The 21321-nt window shown below is 45.0% G+C and overlaps 1 protein-coding gene across 2 annotated transcripts in view; it reads left to right on the forward strand.

The window, feature by feature from the left end:
* Positions 1–21321, forward strand: part of SELENOI (selenoprotein I) — a 60240-nt gene that overhangs the window by 18142 nt on the left and 20777 nt on the right. For both annotated transcript variants that reach the window (XM_060250668.1, XM_060250677.1), the window contains exons 2-3: positions 19871–19939; positions 20313–20421. In XM_060250668.1, the coding sequence (XP_060106651.1) occupies positions 19871–19939; positions 20313–20421 (178 nt within the window). The remainder of the gene's footprint in view (positions 1–19870; positions 19940–20312; positions 20422–21321) is intronic.

The raw sequence follows: 21321 nt of genomic DNA on the forward strand, positions 1-21321 counted from the left end.
TATTCTGTATTCTTGGTGCTGCGAGGGGCAAAAGTGGGAGGGCTTCTAGTGTCCTGGCCCCACTGGTGCACCTCCTGATGGCGCCTGGTTTTTTGACTACCGTGTGACAGAGTGTTGGACTGGATGGGTTATTGGCCTGATCCAATATGGCTTCTCTTATGTTCTTTAACCCTGTTAATCCTCTGCATAAAACTGCTTCGTCTTCCAGCTGGGATGCACCAGAGTGTGGTGGGATTAGAGGAACATAGTATTCAAACCTTCCTGAGCTCAACTGACTATAAACCAGGAGCAAAAATCAATAACTGCACTTGAACTTGCTCGTTACTATATTTGCCAGGAGGCGGGCAGCTAGATTAATTGCTCTGTAGCTGCACGAATCGTCTGCTTTTGTCCCAAGGGTTCTTGATGTAATACAGTGGGCAAATCATGCATTTTGTTCCCCTTGCACGCTAAATACATAACTTCAGATGGCTCCAATTGAGGTGGGTTAGCTTGAGACCTGTTCACATGGCTCCTATAGGAACATGCAGAATTTGTGATGTGTAAAATGCTTGAGCATGACTAAAGCAAGCACATTTGTTGTATAGGGATGATGTGGCTTTTAAGGGAATGCTGGTTGGATGAAGCTCCCTTTTGACTTTACTGTGCAGCAGACTCTACAGAGGGGTGGGGTCAGTGGCTCAATGGTAGAGCATTTGCTTAGCAAGCAGAAGGTCCCAGGTTCAGTCCCTGGAATCTCCAGTTAATAATAACTTTATATTTAACTTTATATTTCTATCCCGCCCTCCCCGCCAAGGCAGGCTCAGGGCGGCTCACAGCATAAAAATACATTATACATCGAGTTATACTTATAAAATCATGGTTAAAACAAATTACAGATTATATAAAAATTAACATTAACAGTATGGTGCTATAAACATTAGATCTTCAATAGAATTCAGTAACTAAAAGCATTTTCAACGGCACTTCCTAGCTTGTCATTAGTTGAAGGCTATTTTGAAGAGGTGAGTCTTACAGGCTCTACGGAATTGATCTAAGCATTGTAAGGCCCGTACCTACGATGGCACACTATCGGCCGGTCTTAAATTTGCCCTTTTTGGGCAAACTTATCGAGAGGGCAGTGGCGTTGCAGCTACAGAGTTTCCTGGAGGATGCTTCTGTCCTTGACCCCTGCCAGTCTGGTTTCCGCCCGGGCCATGGGACGGAGACGGTGCTGGTCGCCCTGGTGGATGACCTTCAGCGGCATCTGGATCAAGGCGGCTCGGCGGTGCTGATGCTGTTAGACCTATCGGCAGCGTTCGATACGGTCGACCATCGGCTCCTGGCGTGCCGCCTTGCCGACGCAGGGATTCAGGGGCTGGCCTTGCAATGGCTTTCCTCTTTCCTTGACGGTCGGGGACAAAGGGTGGCGATTGGGGAGGAACTGTCCCGGAGACACACGCTTGATTGCGGAGTGCCTCAAGGGGCGGTACTTTCCCCGATGTTATTTAACATCTATATGCGCCCCCTTGCCCAGATTGCCTGAAGGTATGGGCTGGGTTGTCATCAATATGCTGATGACACCCAGCTCTATCTGCTTATGGACGGCCGGCCCGCCTGCGCCCCAGAAAATTTGGGCCGGGCGTTACAGGCAGTGGCTAGGTGGCTTAGGCTGAGCGGGCTGAAGCTGAATCCGGCGAAGACAGAGGTCCTTTGCTTGGGTCGCTGCGGCCCGGGAGGGGAAATCCCCCTGCCAGTTTTTGACGGCGCGCCGTTGATAGCGGCGAGCAGGGTCAAGAGCTTGGGGGTACTATTGGAGCCTTCACTGACAATGGAGGCTCAGATAGCAGCCACTGCCAAGTCCGCATTCTTTCATCTTAGGCGGGCGAGGCAACTGGCCCCCTTCCTGGAACGCGACGACCTAGCAACAGTGATCCATGCTACGGTCACCTCGAGGTTGGACTACTGTAATGCCCTCTACATGGGGCTACCCTTGTGCCGGACCCGGAAACTGCAGTTAGTGCAGAATGCCGCTGCCCGGCTGCTACTAGGGCTCCCAAGATGGGAGCACATTCGGTCGGGACTCCGGGATCTGCACTGGCTGCCGATAACATTCCGAATCCAGTACAAGGTGTTGGTTATTACCTTTAAAGCCCTATATGGCCTAGGACCTGCCTACCTTAGGAACTGTCTCTCCCCACACGTTCCCCAGAGAGTACTACGATCGGGTTCACAAAACCTGTTGGTAATCCCCGGGCCAAAGGAGGCCTGCCTAAAATCCACCAAGGATCGGGCCTTCTCAATAATGGCACCTTACTGGTGGAACCAACTGCCGGAGGAGGTGCGGGACCTAGGGCAGTTCCGCAGGGCCTGCAAGACAGCCCTCTTCCGGCAGGCCTATAACACCTAACTGACAATGAGAAAACCTTCTGGATGGAACAAAAATGTACTTGCAGACCGCTGGTTTTATTTTATTTCTGTTTATTAATTATGGTTTTAACTGTATTATGTAAATGTTTTTAAATTGAATCTATGTAAATTACAATGTTGTAAGCCACCCTGAGACACTTCGGTGAGAAGGGCGGGATATAAGTTCAAATATAAATAAATAAATAAATACCTCCTATGGGAGTTGATTCCACAGCAGTGGAGCTGCAATAGAGAAGGCCCGATCCCGGGTGGCCTTCAATCTGGCCTCCCTTGGCCCAGGGATATTCAGCTGGTTTTTTCCAGCTGACCTCAGCGTTCTCTGGGGCTCATGTGGGGAGAGACGGTCCCTCAGGTTAAAAGTATGAGGTAGGAGATGATGTGAAAGACCTCAGCCTAACACCCTGGAGAGCCACTGCCAATCTGTGTAGGCCATCCTTGATATATCAATGATGGCCTAATTCAGTATAAGGCAATTTCATGTGTTCAAACCAGGGCTTAAGTGTGTAATGTGTGAAATAGCTTAGAGGGGTTAAGAGGAACTTGGAGATTCAGATGTGAGCTTCCATCATTTGAACTAGACAAAGTATCAATCAAAGTCTGACTGCCAACAATAGTTGTAATTGAATCAGTGCCCCGTATAGAGCTTAGAAGGGAGTAGTTTTAGGTTGAGGAAGAAGTTGGCTCAGTCTAGCAGCCATATGTGGAATCTGAATTGATTTTGTTCAACAAAAATGCATCCTCTGCTTGTCCTCCAAGAACCTTGGAGCACGATTTAAGTCTTGCTGCACATAAGGCCTCTGCTCTGCTTTCTAGTGCCCACAAATGACTCTCTCTAGAGAGCTTTCTCTTTGGCAGCAGCAACCTCATTTTGCTAACATGTTAATAGGCCAGCATGATGTACTGCAGCTCAGAAGGAAAATACTGCAGGGTTTGGCATGTTTTATCCGTTTGCATATGGTTCTTCCCCACCAGTCTCACGCTGCAGTAAGGAGAATTCAGCCATTTCACCTGTAGCAAGCCAGGGGATGTCTTATCTTGAACTTGGTGCTAGTTACAGTGCATCAAGCTTCGAATGGGGATAGTTTTCCTTTCCTGGTGGACTGTGAATGACTGGAGAGGCAGGCAACTGTTTTGCTGTCTCTGAGGAAGGGGGGGAATCCATCAGATAAAATTCTGTTTACAGAGAAGCTGGATTCGCTGAGGTTCCAGGCATATGGCACTCCAGATATTCTGTGCGTTTTCCTCTACTTGCTTGAAATTGTGAAATGCACACTGCCCAGCTATAGCTACAGATAAGGTCCTGATCTGGAGCAGTTCTGGCTTTCAGGGGGCAAGACAGAGTAAGCATGAGTTGCTTATGCTGGTTTTGGAGATCAGGGGGCCTGACCTGGATGGGAGGTGCCAGAGCAGCACACAGCATAGACAATATGTTTGTGAGTTACTTTTCTTTCGTAGTGTGTCTGATATCACCAGTGTCTTAGTAAGCAAGGAAAGCTGGGCGTCCTCCCTTCCTGATTATTGCAGGAACATGACCCTGATGAAGGTAGCACATGTTGCAATCCAAGCTAGGAGGCAAACATGTTCAAGTGTAAGGCCAAGCCTCTTATTTGCACTGTGTTTGTTTAGAACCCAAGCCATTGCTTGAGCTCAACATATGAAGTTGCCTTATACTGAATCAGACCCTTGGTCCATCGAAGTCAGTCTTGTTTTCTCAGACTGGCAGCGGCTCTCCAGGGTCTCAAGCTGAGGATTTTCAGGCCTACTTGCCTGGACCCTTTTTAGAGATGCCAGGGATTGAACCTGGGACCTTCTGCTTCCCAAGCAGATGCTCTACCACTGAGCCACCGTCCCTCCCCTTTGAAACCAGAAACTGCTTTGAGCGTGAAAGAAGCCAAACAGATGAGTGAAGAATTTAAGGGATGCGTTTTGCCTCCTTTGCCACTGGACGCCCTGCGGCTGCACCCCTTTGGGGCTCTCAGAGGGGCCGACAGTCAAACTTTAGACAAAAGGTAACGTGGGGCTCCCAAACATTTATCAGGCAGACACATGGATTACAGCTGCTTGCCCTTCTTGTTTTTAATTGTTGTTTTGTCAATTTGGGCATTATGCCATATCACTGCTGAGTCTCCCAGGTTTGGCAGTGTGGCATGTGCACTGAGCCAGCGGCAGAGTTTGTTTTTCTGTGCAGTGATTCACAAAAACTGCTTGCTGGTCATTAGATTCCCAGTCAATGTGATCATTATATAGGTCCATTATTTTTAACCATGCAACTGAGGTAAGAGTGGAATTGAGAATTCTTTTTCCATGCACCAGCAGCTGTAATTAAAAGCCAACCATGTTCAGCCCAAACTAAGTTCACTTTTTTATTTAGCTACATGACATCACCTGCCTGCATCCCCCACAAGGTCTCTGAGTCCAGCATATTGCTTAATCCTGTGATGCAAGCAGAAAACACAGTGGAGATTGTATTAATACTGAAGAAACGTTATCAAATGGTACCCCAGTTCTCTTACTGGGGACAGAGGTTTGGTTTTAGTATTATTTGGCAAGTGTCTTGACTAATTTAACTTGCTAGAAAATGGGACTGATTTGGAGATGCATGAATTGTGGAAGAGGCTTGCACACAAGACAATTGTCTGTCTGTCTGTCAGTTGAGCTCTGGCTCACTGCCATTGAGACTGAAGCTTATGTATATGCTGAGCAGAGATTAAAGTCTATAGGAAGCATCCAAAGGCCATTTCCATTGCCACAATCTGTGGCGTCTGTAAAGTCATGCCGTGTTTACTATTAAATACGTGTAGTTCTTCTATGCCTTCCAATACACAAGTTCAGCTTGTTTTAGACTTCGCTTTTTGTTGTTGTTTTGGGGACCGAACAATTGAATTATGTTGAAACACCATGATCTGCCATTCTGTAATAGTTCCCTGGGGTTTGAAAATCATAGGGAAACCTCCTAGAAGTTCGTAGCTGTCTCTTACCTTCTTTCTCCTTGGATCTGATCTCTTGTGCTCTGTCTTTTAGCAAGAAATTTTTTGTTGGGGTCTGCTTAGTTAAATAGCCTGGGATAGTTTCAGCTGTTAAAATAAGTCTCCTTCCCCAAAACTGGTTTTATACATCTCTTAATATTTTCATACCATAGTCCGGACAGTCCTAGGCAGCCTGGCTACCATATAGATCAGTTTCCAAATAGTCATCAAAAGCAGCCCCAGATACAATCTATTTCACCAAACATCTAGATCAGGTACCAGAGAATGGATGCCTATATCAAGATTACCTTTTCATCCAAGAATGGTCCCAGTTGAAGAAGAGTATGTTTTTATTCCCTTACATTCTCTACCTTAAGGAGTCTGAGTGGTTTACAGTTACCTTTCCCTTCCTATCCCCACAACAGACACTAATTGTTATGTAGGTTGGAGCTGAGAGAGTTCTGAGAGAACTGTGACTGGCCCAAGCAGTTCTGTCCTGCAGAGAAGTAGGGAATCACATCCTGTTCTCCAGATGAGAGTCCACCACTCTTAACCACTACACCATGCTGGCTTTGCTTTTACTAGCCTTAGCTGATAGATCTTCCAAAGTGTTGCTTTTGACAATATACCAAACATTCAGACTTAGGCTCTAGGTAGGAAGATGACACTGCTGCTCCCATCTCTTTTAAACTGTTGGTATAGGTACACACACACACACACCCCCGGCCGCTGCCATTTTAAGGCTTGACAGCATTTGGCAAAAGGAAATGCAGCACTGCAGTTCAAGTGTGTGTCTGAAGTTGTCTCCAAAGACTGTATTTGCAAGCATTTGTGTTGCAGAGTTTTGAAATAAGAGCAGGTACTTCAGTAATGGAAACAGAACCAAGCAGTATGAACTCTGGAGTTTACACAAGTAATTACAGCCCTGTCAGGTAGACTTTAGACCTTGATAATCTCATTTGTCCTCATCCTCCTGGAATTCATTGACAAAAAATAAACCTGAACACAGTCAGTTTCTTTTTTTTTTTTAATTGTGTACATGGCTTCAACAGTGCCATGCTTTTTCTACCGAAGAATGTTGGCAAGTGAGGCAGACTTTGAAGTGCAGAGAACTCTTCTTCCTTTCATTAACCCATAACCCTGACTTTAACTTAAAGGGCATCTACCATGCTGTGTTTTTCTCTTTTCTGTCCTGGAATATTTCCATTTATGTTTCACATGAAACTGCATTTCTTGCATGACTATGTCTATGTAGAAATATTATTTAAATGGTGGTTGACGATATAGGTGGGCATGTCGCATGCTAACAGGGGTGATATCCATGTGGGAAATCTTATGATGTGAACAACCTGCTGTTCCCATAAGATCACAAATGGAAAATCCAGGCTGGCTGCCATATCCTCCCAGACTGCTTTCACCATGTTCCTGTTTTTATATGCTAATTATTATGAACTGTATTGTTTATAGAGTCTGTCGAGTCTGTGATCTACTTTACATAAACTTGCAGTAATCTTTTAAACCAACTCAGGAAATAAGGTGGCTTTTTTATCCTTTATTGCTGGTTGGGGGTGAGGGGAGGACTGAAGTTAAAAATGAGTGAGATGCCTGATAAGTTCATGGCAGAGGTGAGATTTAATTTTGTGCATTCCACTTTTGCCCCTAGTCTGTAGGTTAAGCAGACATTATTTTTATTTTTACAACATTGACAAACATTAGTAACTAAACTCAAGAGCTACTAAATAAACATCTGCTCCCACACATTCAGTGACTTGGCAAAGGTTTCACTACTATGAGATTTACTATTGACCTTCATGATTTAGAGGCAGGTTAACTGTATCGGGTGCATCCTATGAACCACCAGTACAAGGCCCTCATGAAGATGGGTTGTTCCTTATCTTCCAACCCCCCCCCCCCCCCATCGAAAACCTGGTGCTGGAGGTCAAGGGAGTTTTGTGGACAAAATACCTGGAGGTGTAGGGAGCCGCAGTGAGAGGGGGTGTAGCAAATTGCTTTAGTTCCTTCTTGCATTGACCGAGGAAACAGAGCAAGCTTTTTCCACTGATACAAATGGGAAGAGAGGCATTTTGTCTGATGTGCCACTCCACTGCAACCCTGCCTCCAATGCTATTTTGTCCCCAAGGCTCTCTTTGTCTGTATTAGGTTTTTGGTTGTATTACTGCTCTTGGAGAAGACAGGGGAAGATCTCCCAGTATCAGTCCTTCGGTCATAGTACATAGCGCACCCAGTACATTACATTTTCTGCAATGATAGTGTGATAGCCATTTGATTAAAATAGGCAGTCTGTGTTGAATTAGAAGCTTATGGATGCAGCTTATGGATGGACTCTGCTCTCAAGTAAAAGCATTTCCTGCCACCCAGGACACTCTCAGTTATACTGATTCTATTGCTACCAAACAGAGACATAGCTGTGCTTTCCTTTTTTGCCATGAAGTTGGCAACCGTCTGGGGTCTTCAAGGCAAGAGATGTTCAAGGATGTTTTGTCATTACCTGCCTCTACATCATGGCCCTGGTATTCCTCGGGGTCCCATTCAAATGTTAACCAAGACAGCCTGCTTAGCTTCTGAGATCTGATTAGATTGGGCTAGCCTGGGCTATCAAGATTAGGCCTAATTTAGCCCCTGTCAAGAATATCCAATATGGTTTTACAAATATGGTTTGTATAAGAAAATGCCCTTACATAGAGGCCTGCTGATTGTTTTGCTGTTCAGCCCATTCCATTAACATTCTATGCAATACATTTACCCTGCCCTATCTTGTTAGTCCAAAGTGTCTTCCTAAATAGGCCAGAGGACCAAAAAACTCAGCCTACCTCTCAGCACGGTGGTGGTTATGAAGATAAAATGGAGAAGATGATGATGATATTGGATTTATATCCTGCCCTATGCTCTGAATCTCAGAGCGGTCACAATAGCCTTTACCTCCCCCCTCACACACACACACACACAACAGACACCCCCTGAGGTAGGTGGGGCTGAGAGAGCTCTTACAGCAGCTGCCTTTTCAAGGACAACTACTACGAGAGCTATGGCTGACCCAAGGCCATTCCAGGAGCTGCAAGTGGAATGGGGAATCAAACCCAGTGCTCCCAGATATTAGTCGGCGCACTTAAACCACTACTCCAAACTGGCTCTCTGACGTGATTAGGAGATCAGGGATCAGCTGTGGAACTAGGGTGATGCCTCTGTTTGTGTGGCTGGGTGGTCAAGCCTGGTCAACACTACTTTTTATAAGTGGATGATCCCAATGCGCTTACAGTGTTTTTTCCCCTTAGAACAAGGGTGAATCTTATTTATTCAACCACTTAAACAGTTAACCCAGACTGGATAAACAAATACTGTGTTCCTTATATGCTGCTTCATCTCTCATTCTGACTGCCTGATGGCAGCTGTTCATAGAAACCTTCCACCACATTTTCCCTTCTCATCCTGGTACTGGCATAAATAGTGATCCTTCTGGTCCAACTCCTCTTTGTATGCTGCTACAGTTCTTCTCTGTAGATCAGCATTTTGGTAGCCCCTCCTTGTCTGTGCTGGTTGAGTAGTTCTCGTTTTATCTGAAGAATCTGCCAAGGTAGATGCTGCTGCAGGGCATCCTTGTTTAAAGGCAGTCTCCTCACCATACGTCTCCAATCAATATGGCAAGCTTTCCTGCATGTTTGACTAAACAGACTAGCAGTGTAGGAGAGAAGAGGGATGTAAAGTGCTTTGCACGTTGTGGAGAAAGGCAGGGTGTAAATTAAGTAAATAGAAGGCTTGCAAACTCAACACATTTATACTTATTACCTAAAAATAATAAAGCTGCTCCTCTCTTTTCTTCTTGTGTGCTTTATTTCTCTCATGTTATTTGTGGCTTAGTGGTAGAGCATCTACTTGGCATGTAGAAGGTTCCAGGTCCAATCCTTGGCACCTCTACTTAAACAACCACATAGCAGGTGATGTGAAAGACCTCTGCCTAACACCCTGGAGAGCTGCTGCTGCCAGTCTGAGCAGACAATATTGACTTTAATAGACCAGTGATCTTAATCAGTATAAAGCAGCTTCTTGTGTTGAGATTTGTGTATCCTCTCTAGCTCTTCCAGTTGTCAGTTTTCAACACACATTTCTCTTCTCCCATTTTTTTGGTTTTACTGTTTTATAATCCTTTTGTGACTCAGTCTAAATTCTGTCTACTGAAGCCAGAAGCAATTATATGATCCTTCATGCTTTGGGTGTTTGCACAAGCTCACAAAAGAACAGTTTGTGTAAAGATGCTCAAATAGAGTTATTTGAAGTTCTGAAGAACACTTTCAAGGTAAATAAGCCCAGTGCATTTTCAGTCACGGTCTTTAACAGCCTGATCCATATTTGTTATATAATATGCATTAACTTTTTATAGTCATCAGATCTCTTTGCTTTCCCCTTCTATGCTTGGGAGCCTGTGGGAAAGAAGGGTGGAGTGAAAACAATGGAGAAATCAGATAAGCCGTGGTACCAGTTTCTGCTTTCTGCCACTTCATTAGTCTTGTGTGGGCACTATTTTACCCACTGCCAGTTACTAGCACAAGCAAAAGACTTCTTGTCTTGCTTGCTGCTTTGAGCCGTTTTTGCTTGCCAAACTGGCTTCTTTTGGAAGATGGGGGAACTAACCCTATCCTCTCTCTTCCCCTTCCAGAAAAGAGACTCATAAGTCCACTTACTGATGAAATAGGAAGAACAAATCTACAAAGAGCACATAGTCTGACTCCCTTCCTTAGTGTAGATGTGCTTGCAGGAGAGGAGGAAAGAACAATCACTGCACACTTCACCTTGTCACTCTAGCCCCATGACCTATGTGGCTGTTTATCTCTATGTGCAATTCTGCAGTTCCTTGAATTCTTTTCAGGACTTTCTTTCCAGGATTTAGAAGGGGCTGCAAAAACCAGGAGGGGGAGAATATACATGGAGTTGGAGGATGCTGTCCATTATCAGTTGTATTATGTGATAGTATTTGATTTTGTTAACTAGTTTGTTTACAGCATTTGTGTAACACTTTTCTGCATGCTCAGGGCCACCAAGGCACCCAGCAGTTAAGAAGAGCCCTGCTGAATCAGACAAATGGTCCATCTAGTCCAGCATCCTGTCTCTTACCAGTTACTATGGAGGGGTAGGGATGGGTGTGAACTGGGAAAATGAGGGTTTGTGGGGTTTCATGAACTTTTCTGAATAACTGATTCAAAGTTTGTGATACAATGTGACTTGCAAAAGCCCTTTAAAGGGTTCCCTTTAAATGGGGTTCGCAAGCTGTGCTGCTACTATGACACAACTCTCAAGCGAACTCAAAAGTGCCTTGTGAGATCACTCGCTGAGTTGCGCCATGGCAGCACAGCTTGGAGAAGGCATTTAAAGAGACCGTAGCCTCTTTAAATGCCTTCTCCAAGCCCCGCTGCCATTACCAGGGCATCTGTTGACATGAACCACACAAACCTCCCAAAGCCACGGGGGGCGGGGGGGAGGTTGTGGGGGCAGGATGGCACAAACCAAGGTTTTCGTGATCTGCAAACCAGCCTGGTTCGTATTGAATTTCAGTTCATAATTCAGTTTGTGCCAATCCCTACAGGGTGTTGAGGCCAAAGCCTTCCCCTGATGTGACCTCCTGTCACTGGGTTTCAGAGTTTCCTTTAGTTACCATTCTTATAGACCTAGCCTTCATTGATCTAATGCCCTTTTACAACCATTGATACCTGTGGCCATTGCTGCATTCTCTGGCAGTAAATTCCATATATTGATTACCCATTAAGTGAAGAATTATTTCTTTTGTCTGTCCTGAATCTTCTGTGCCTTAACTTCATTGGATGCCTCTGAGTTTAGTATTGCAGGGAGAAAAAGTTCTCTGTCCACTTTTTCTACCTTATGCATAATTTTATAAACCTTTATCGTGTTCCCCTCTCGTCATATCTTTTCTAAACTGAAAAATCCCGGATGCTTTGACCTTTCTTCATAGGAAAGGTACTCTAACTCCTTACATTTTATAACTTTGTTTTAAAATTATCATAAATTCTTAAACAAAAATAAAACCTAAATTACATATTAGAAGCACATAAAATAGTAAATAGTGCAGGAAGGAAGATCATTGAGGGAATGCCAGATGAAACAAAAAGATCTTTATCTGCTCATGGAAGATGTCAGCAGGAGGGGACAGACATATCTCTGTGGAGAGAGGTCTGGAGCTTTGGTGCTGTGTCTGAGAAGCCCCCTCTCAAGTTGCCCGCTTCCACCTAATCTCACACAGCAAGGACTCCCAGACCTCACAAAATGACCGTAGTGGCTGAGTAGGTTTGTATGGGAGCAGGCAATCCTTATTTGGAAATGATTCAAGCAGTTGGAGCAAAAACAAAAGAAAAGTGCAAAGTACATGCACATGCTATAATATGTCGCTTGAAAGGTCAGTAAGATTGGCTACCCTGGTGGACATAGGATTCTAAATTGTTTGTGCTTTTGGAACTGCTTGGTATCTTCCTCAAGCACAGGAATAAAAGAAAATGGCATTTGGGTGGCGATGACTGCATATCTTGAAGGACAAAAAGATGCACTTGACAAGTCCTGGTTCAACAAGACCAGCTATGGCTCAAGTTTCAAGACTTCCTTGGGGTAATATATTTTTTAGCAAGTATAACAAAGGCATAAGGAGCGATTTTTGTTTTCAGTCTCCAGTTGCGTAAAAACTCCTGTAAGAAAATACCTAAGTGGCCGTATTGTTTGGTTGTATTGATAGAGGTGCTTACCCAGATTCCTTTAAACTGGATCACGTTAAAACTGGATTTTCTGTACCTTGTGTGAAGATTACATTACTTTTTGTGGACAGATTTGCTTCTCTGTTCTTCTAGGCCTGGCTGACACACCCCATCTGTTTGTTTGGGGTTTTTTTCTCTGTTTCTGTGAAACTTTCCAGTAGTAATCTTACACTCTAGTAGTGATTAAAGGCTTGTAATGGGAACATCCTGGAGGCTGGACTGTGGCTGCCAGAATTGTCAAGGGCAGCAAACTGGTTGCTTTATCAAATGGGATAATTCAACTGGCTGTGAAATTAAAGTTGACTCATCTCCGCAAGGGCTTGTGTGCAAAGTGGCACATGTAACATGGTCCTGCTTTTAAAAAAATCAAAGTGCTACACCAATGTATGTGTAACCAAAAATCCGAACCAAGGAAAGCTGGATTCTGGGTTCTGTGTGTGTTATCCTATCAAGCATATTAAGGTAACATGAAAGCTTATACCCAGAATAAAACCATGTTAGTCTTAAAGGTGCCACTGAACTCAAACTTTAATTAGAAATAGACATTCTGCTCAGTGTACCGTCTGCTTGTTTGTCCACACTCTTAGCGTGAGCTGCCTGAAAGTCTTCTGGCTGTTCTCCCTTTCTTCTAATTTTGCCCTGAAGGTGTTGCTCTGTCTTGGGTCACCTACTGGGTGCCATGACTCTGCCTTCAAACACTTTCTCAAAAGCCACCTTCTCCCATAACCCCTTGACTTAATCCCCTGGTCCCTGTCTGTAACACAGCTTGAGAATGTCTAGTTAGCCATACTAGTTCACATCCTAAGAACATAAGCGAAGCCATGTTATCTCAGGCCAATGGCCCATCCAGTCCAATACTCTGTGTCACATAGTGGCCCCCCCAAAAAAACCAAACGGGTGCCATCAAAAGGTCCATAAGAACATAACAGAAGCCATGTTGGATCAAACCAATGGCCCATACAGTCCAACACTCTTTGTCTCACAGTGGCCAAATTTTTTTTTATTTATACACACACACACACACTGTGGCTAATAGCCACTGATGGACCTCTGCTCCATATTTTTATCTAACCCCCTCTTGAAGCTGGCTATGCTTGTAGCCGCTACCACCTCCTGTGGCAGTGAATTCCACATATTAATCACCGTTTGGGTGAAGAAGTACCTCCTTTTATCCGTTCTAACCAGACTGCTCAGCAATTTCATCGAATACCCACGAGTTCTTATATTGTGAGAAAGGGAGAAAAGTACTTCTTTCTCTACTTTCTCCATCCCATGCATTATCTTGTAAACCTCTATCATGTCACCCCGCAGTCGACGTTTCTCCAAGCTAAAGAACCCCAAGCATTTTAACCTTTCTTCATAGGGAAAGTGTTCCAAACCCCTAATCATTCTAGTTGCCCTTTTCTGCACTTTTTCCAATGCTATAATATCCTTTTTGAGGTGCGGTGACCAGAATTGCACACAGTATTCCAAATGAGACCGCACCATCGATTTATACAGGGGCATTATGATACTGGCTGATTTGTTTTCAATTTCCTTCATAATAATTCCCAGCATGGGGTTGGCCTTTTTTTATTGCAATCACACACTGTCTTGACATTTGCAGTGAGTTATCTACCACAACCCCAAGATCTCTCTCTTGGTCAGTCTCTGCCAGTTCACACCCCATCAACTTGTATTTGTAGCTGGGATTCTTGGCCCCAATGTGCATTACTTTGCACTTGGCCACATTGAACCTCATTTGCCACGTTGATGCCCACTCCATCAGTGGGGCCAGGACACTAGAAGCTCTCCCATTGTCCCCCCCACCCCCCAGCACTACTACCTGGTGGTCTGAAGCAACAGCAAAGTTTGAGTCTAGTGACATCTTTGCAACCAAGTTTAATTTTGTGTGCTCACACACTTCTTCAGACACATTGAAACAGACTTTGCCAGCTGTTATATATAGGTGGGGGACTTAGTTGCCAGGAAGAGCTAATTGGAGTCAAGATGCATAAGTAGCAGTGATAAGTATAGTTAAGATTGGTAAATAGCAGAAAACCAGTAAATAGCAGCAAATTAGCGTACAAATAATTAAAGAGCTAAGAAACAGATGTGAGAACTGAGTGACTTAGCTTGTGTAGTGAGATAAGAACCTGATATCTCTTAAGCCCTGGGTGTTACATTGTCCTTAGTTTGTTGTAATTAAATCAGTATTTTCCCATTTTAGCCTGTTTCTGAAATCCCTCTGCAATAAAACACCTACTTTAAGGCCCCCCCCCCCCAAGTGCCCTGGGAGGTTATTGTTCACTTCCTGATACCCTTGACCCACCAGCTTTGGTGTCCATCCTTTTAGCACACCCAGAGACTCTAAAATGTAATCTGGAAGAGCCAAGTACACAGATAACCTTTTATAAATAGGGATATCACAGCTTTGGTGAAATCCCATATTTTTGAAAAATGCTACTGAAAAGATGTAACTGGAAATCAAAAGCTTCATTTAAGTATAGGTGCCAAAATGAAAACAGCAAGACAGTGGGTTTACAGATGGAGTAGGCGAAGCCCCTTGAAAGTTATCTTCTTTTGAGGTGCATCCTCGTAGAGCCAGAAAGAAAGTATTCCATCTCACTGTGGTGTTTACTATATCCCAAGGTAGGATGCTGGCTATGGTGGATTTCTCCTTTCCTTTAAAGACCTCATTGATTGTGCCTGTGCCTTTTTTGTGTCATTCTAGATTGCTGCAAATTGGAGTGAGGTAGTAAATGGAAGGCCTTATCTTCTGGCTAAATTTTGGGTCAGGTGGCCCTCCAGTTCACTTCCACTTCTAAGGTTTTCATACAGTGCAAGCAAACATCCAGCTTGAGAGATCCTTTCACTCACTGACTCCAAGAGACCAGACCAGTCTTTTTCTAATTCTGCAAGAGGGATAGAGATAATGGGATATAAACAATCTGCCAAGTATCCCCCTCCATTAACTGAAATCTCATTACCTCCTAAATTACTTTGGAGTTGTGCTTTCAGAAATGATCTTGAACAGGTTCTGAAAATGTCAAAGGAACGTGATTATATGTAGGATCTTTTGGGTGCTCTGCTTGCCTTGCCTGTCTGAAAGAGGTTGCTGCTAGTACACCACAAAAACTGTCATTCCGGTTGGCTTGTTGCTTTTGATGTTAAGGTTCAGCACAGCAAAGGTTAAGAGAGGGATCAAGCTGGAAGCTTCATCAGAGATGGAAGAATGTCTTGAGTGGGCTGGTATAAAATTTGTAGGACTATTCAGATGTATGCTGTACATGGCATGTGGTCAGACCTGCACTGCAACATCTTCTGTTCTGAGGCAAGGGATCCTCGTATCTCACCTTTTAAATTTGAATGGCATGTACTTTCATTGATGCTCCTGAATGTATATTGATGCCTCGCAAGAAGATTGCATTGATCCCTTATATATTCTACTGGACAGTGGTATTCCCCAGATATAGATAATGTAATAATAATAATAATAATAATAATAATAATAATAATAATAATAATAATAATAATAATAATAATATTTTATTTATATCCCGCCCTCCCGGCCGAGGCGGGCTCAGGGCGGCTAACAACATTTCATAAAATTATACAGAGTTTAAAATCACATTAACTTAAAACATTCCAATTAATCAAGTATTATACAGGTTTCCAGCTGCTAATTCCATTTATAAATGATAATAGCGAAAGTCACCCAACAGCGGTCTCTCAGCCAGCAAAGGCCATCCTGAAAAGGGTGGTCTTGCAGGCCCTGCGGAACTGGTCAAGGCACCGCAGGGCTCGCACTTCTTCCAGGAGCTGGTTTCATAGTTGTGGAGCTGCGATAGAGAAAGCCCGTGTACGGGTGTTTTGGAGTTTGGCCTCCTTTGGTCCAGGGATAGTCAGCTGGTTCTTCCCTGCTGACCTCAGTGCTCTCTGGGGTTCGTATGGGGTGAGACGGTCCCTCAGGTAGGCAGGTCCTTGGCCATATAGGGCTTTAAAGGTAATAACCAGCACTTTGTAACGAACCCGGTAGGTAACTGGCAACCAGTGCAATTCGCGTAGCCCCGGCTGTATGTGCTCCCACTTCGGGAGCCCCAATATCAGCCTAGCCACCACGTTCTGCACCAGCTGTAACCTCTGGGTTCGGCACAGAGGCAGCCCCATGTAGAGGGCATTACAGTAATCCAATCTTGAGGTGACCGTTGCATGGATCACTGTTGCTAGGTCCCGGCGCTCCAGGAAGGGAGCCAACTGCTTTGCCGGCTTCAGATGGAAAAACGCCGACTTAGCAGTGGCTGCTATCTGGGCCTCCATTGATAGTGAAGGCTCCAGTAGAACTCCCAAGCTCTTGACCCGGTGCGCCGCTTTCAGAGGCACACCGTCAAAAACTGGGAGAGGCATTTCCCTCCCCAGGGCGTCGCGACCCACGCAAAGGACCTCTGTCTTCGTCGGGTTCAGCTTCAGCCCACTCAGCCTAAGCCAAGTTGCCATGGCCCGCAATGCCAGGTCCAAATTCCCTGGAACGCAGTCAGGCCGGCCATCCATTAGCAGATAGAGCTGGGTGTCGTCTGCATATTGGTGACATCCGAGCCCATACCTCCGGGCAATCTGGGCAAGGGGGCGCATATAGATATTAAATAGCATCGGGGAGAGAACTACTCCCTGCGGCACCCCACAATCAAGTGTGTGCCTCTGGGACAGCTCTCCCCCAATTGCCACCCTTTGTTCCCGACCCTCGAGGAAGGAGGAAAGCCATTGTAGGGCTGGCCCCCCAACCCCTATGTCAGCGAGGCGGCGGGTCAGTAGCTGATGGTAGACCATGTCGAATGCAGCCGACAGATCTAATAGCATCAGCACCGCCACGCCGCCTCGGTCCAGATGCCACTGGAGGTCATCTACCAAGGCGACCAGCACTGTCTCCGTCCCATGACCTGGATGAAAGCCGGATTGGCAAGGGTCCAGGATGGAAGCGTCATCCAGAAAACCCTGCAACTGCAACGCCACTGCCCTCTCAATAATTTTACCAAGAAACGGTAAATTAGAGACAGGTCGGTAATTTGCCAATTCGGCCGGGTCTGCTGTACTTTTTTTCAGGAGGGGACGGACCAAAGCCTCTTTCAAGGGTGTTGGAAAATGCCCCTCAGAGAGGGATCTATTTATGATGTCCCGTAATGTTGAATGCTGTAAGGCAGGGAACATTGAAGGGTCATCCGACTATGTATAAAGCTGTCAAATCCGTAAATATCACCCAAATATTGCCATGTTTGTCTTGTCTTGGCATAGACGCTTTGGCAGTTCCGGATGCTCCGCCTCTCCTGCAGACCCTAGAACATGCAATTGAACAAAATAAGCCAGTCCGTGTTTTATATCTATGTCTGAAAAAAGATGTGCAATACTCTATGGAAGACTTGCAATGTCAATGGAGCGAGGAAATTAACTGCCCTATTTACCCTTTTCAATGGGCAGCTATCTGTAGTGGTCTCCGCCATTGTTCGAAAGATCTTCGTTTGATTTTAATTCAACAAAAGCTTTTGTTCAGGATTTATTGGACTCCTCTTCGTCTGTATAAGCATAACTTGGCTGAATCCTCGGCTTGTTGGCGGTGTCTACGCTCAGAGGCAGGTCTGGTTCATATGCTGTGGAAATGCCCGATGTTAAAAAATTTTTGGGATGGGATTGCTCGATGGATGCAAAAGGTACTTAACATTGACCAGTCTATTTCAGCCATGCAGATATTACTGAATTACTTCCCGACAACCTGGTCACTGACTCGCTGGCAGCGAAGATGGGCGGCACGTGCGATAATGATTGCGAAGCGGCTTATCCTGCTGCAGTGGCGTGAAGACTTCACCGGCACAATTACTACTTGGCTAGAGGGAATGTATGCGTTGGCTGTGCAAGAAAGGATAGCATATCGCCGGCAATGTCAACAACAACAATTTGAAGAGATTTGGGCGGCTTTTCTAGAAGCATCTAATGTTTAAAGCTCTGCATTTTGAAGTCTGGGACTTGTTTACCCGGGGGCTCCTGAGCTGGGGAACTGGCACGCCGGCATCTAATTAACTTGATCAGTTCAGGCAGTTCAGATTAGGAGAATATGTGGTGGCGGTGCACAAGGTGTTGGATGAGTGCCTCTGTTCGTTCGATGGAATGAATGTCCGTGATATGCTTTATGGAAAACTTAATAAAGTATAAATAACAAAAAAAAGGCAGGGAACATTGAAGATTTGGAGCGAGTGTTGTGTAGTGGTTATGATGTCCTGTAATGTTGAATGCTGTAAGGCAGGGAACATTGAAGATTTGGAGCGAGTGTCGTGTAGTGGTTAAGATTAGCAGCCTCTAATCTGGCGGACTGGGTTTGACTCCCTGCTTCTCCACATGCAGCCAGCTGGGTGATCTTGGGCAAATCACAGTTCTCTCTCTCAGAACTCTCTCAGTCCCAGCTACCTTGCAAGGTGCCTGTTGTAGGGAGAGGAAGGGAAGGCAATTGTAAGCCACTTTGAGATTGGTTGTTGTAGATTTTCTGGGCTGTGTGGCCATGGTCTTGGCATTGTGAGACCTGACATTTCACCAGCAACTGTGATTGGCATCCTCAGAGGTGTAACCCAGAAAACTGAAGTTCTCTCTGGGTCAAATTGCCTTTGAGATTCCATAACATAGAGAAAAGCAGGGTATAAAAACCAACTGTTCTTTTTCAAAAGATCCAACTCTTTCTCTCCTGTAATTCTCACTTGATGGCACTTAACACACACATACAATCTGCAACTGGCCACAGGTAAGTGGTTCTTTGCAAGCTACTTAACAAAGGGATGTGAGTCAAAAGCGTTGGGTAGCCCTTGACACGTTCCAAGGCTCTTTTGCCTATCTATATCCCAGGAAACTTGATAATGTGCATATAACAGGTCATATGGATAGGCCCAGATGAACATATGAACAGTTAAAGCTTCTTTATACTAAATCAGACTCTTTATCCATCAAAGTCAGTAGCAGCAGCAGCTCTCCAAGGTCTCTGGCTGAGATCTTTCACATCACCTCCTACTCGGTCATTTTAGCTGGAAATGCCAGGGATTGAACTTGGGACTTTTCTGCATGCTAAGCAGATGCTCTGCCAGCCACAACCCCTGATCTGTGAAGACTTCCCTAGACCAGTAATACTTAAATTGTGTGATGTGTAGGTTGCCCTGTAACTTGAGAAAGACCTGTGCCTGAGGCCCTGGAGAGCTGCTGCCAGTCTGAGGAGACAAACAGACCAGGGTGGACCAGTGGTCTGATTCAATATAAAGCAGCTTCATATATAATCTTCATGATGGATTGCTGTTTTTTCTGCACCTGTATCATGTGTTGACCCTTGGTCTGTTTAGGGTGCCACAGGTTGGGGTGCCAGTATGAGGCTTGGAGTTAAGACTAGAAAGGGGATGAGTCTTTTGAGAATAGTCTTTGCAGGTGCTAGGAGCTCGATATAGACCTCTCAAGAGCTGTATCTGAAATTGGAGTCATGTTGTATATAAGACCTTGCTGTGTTAATATCACAGAGTAAGAGAAGCAAAATGAACCTCTCTGAGACCAGAATTTGCTGGCGAAAGGTGTGCAGGAGCTTCCAAATAGCTGAAAGTTGCTTGGTAATACGTTTGGCAGCAGTGAAGAGGATGCATCTTTCTTTGTATCAGTTAGAAGTGGGGTTCCTAAAAGATTTGCTGAGGCCTTCAGCCTAACCTCTTTCCATCTTTGTCTCCTTTACAGTACAGTGCCGTGGACAGCAACCCCCTCTCCCTGTATGTCATGCACCCATTTTGGAATACAGTGGTTAAGGTGAGCTGTCTTCCTTCGTTTTGATTTCTGCTCTTCTGAGTGTGTCTGTGCTTGAAGTGAACCTGCTTTAACATCCCTGTAAGTAGAGAAATCTCCAGAGCAGCCTGGTGCTTCCTGGTTGACAAAGCTCCTGTCTCTCTGTCTGTGACTAATGCAAAAAAGCTTGGCCTCTCAAAGGCGATGTTAAGTGTTTGAAGACGCAATCACGTTATGGTGTGGATGTTCCTGTGCTACGTGCACAGAGGTGACTATTGAAAACTAGCCTTGTCTGGTACTAACAGTCACATTCTGGTCTCTTGAAATGCCACAGAGGCCTTTTGTATATGCTAATTAATGTGGGTTTTTTGCATGTGTTCTTACTGCTTTTCCGTAGATTTTCCCTACGTGGCTGGCCCCAAATTTGATAACGTTTAGTGGCTTCCTGCTGCTTGTCTTCAACTTCTTCCTCATGGCATACTTTGATCCTGACTTTTATGCATCTGGTAAGGCTGCCTCTTTTTTTAAAAAAATGTGTATATGTTTATGGACACCAGAATGATAGACGTGGGAGATGCATGTTCTTGGCACTGTGTCTCTGCACCATGAAGGGTTCTGATTGACGTCATTCACCGTGGTTTGACGGCAGCAATGTGAGGGTCCTAGTAGTATGTCCCTGCATGTTTCAGGAGCCAGACAACTTGGTTTTTCCTTGCAGGGCTGCTTTTGAGGAAGGTGCAGGTGAAGGTTGCCCCAATCTCTTGCCCATCTCAAGAAGGCGGGAGAGTAATGACCTGTGAGAATAGAAGAAGTCGGCAGGGAAGATTGAGGCTCTACCATTGTTCACTATTTATCTATTCCCCTGGGCTATCTTCATGCATGGAAAGAGGAGATGTGTCTGTGCTCCTTGCCATGGATTGATCATTAGGAATGGTTCTGTTGCCATTTGTAGACCACAGATCTCCCCCCACACCCTGCACACACACCATTCTGATTGGCTGGCACTAACAGGGTCCCTAACATTTTTGAACCTGTGGGCAGCTTTGGAATTCTGACCCAGGGTGATGGGTGCAACCCCAGAATGGCTGCCAAAGGAGGCAGAGTCAACCACAAACTGTCAGGGAGTGAGGTCAGGCTTATTGAAGAAGAACTCTCCAGTATTTCAGGCAGGAGCTCTGTTTAGCAGACTGCCTTTTTAAAATGAACACCCTGTTTAAAAACATTTTCTTGCACGCACACACACACACACACACACACAGTTTACATACAGTCACACAGTGAAGATTCTTGTGCTGTCATATAGCTGCTGCAGACGTGATTCTTTAAAAATCTGCAACACCAGTCAGAAGCCCTGCTGGGCAAAAGCCCTGCCTGGCCCTTCCCACTTTCAAAAAACTCTTGATGGA

The sequence above is a fragment of the Heteronotia binoei genome, chromosome 1, assembly GCF_032191835.1.
Source record: "Heteronotia binoei isolate CCM8104 ecotype False Entrance Well chromosome 1, APGP_CSIRO_Hbin_v1, whole genome shotgun sequence".
Classification (NCBI taxonomy): Eukaryota; Metazoa; Chordata; class Lepidosauria; order Squamata; family Gekkonidae; genus Heteronotia; species Heteronotia binoei.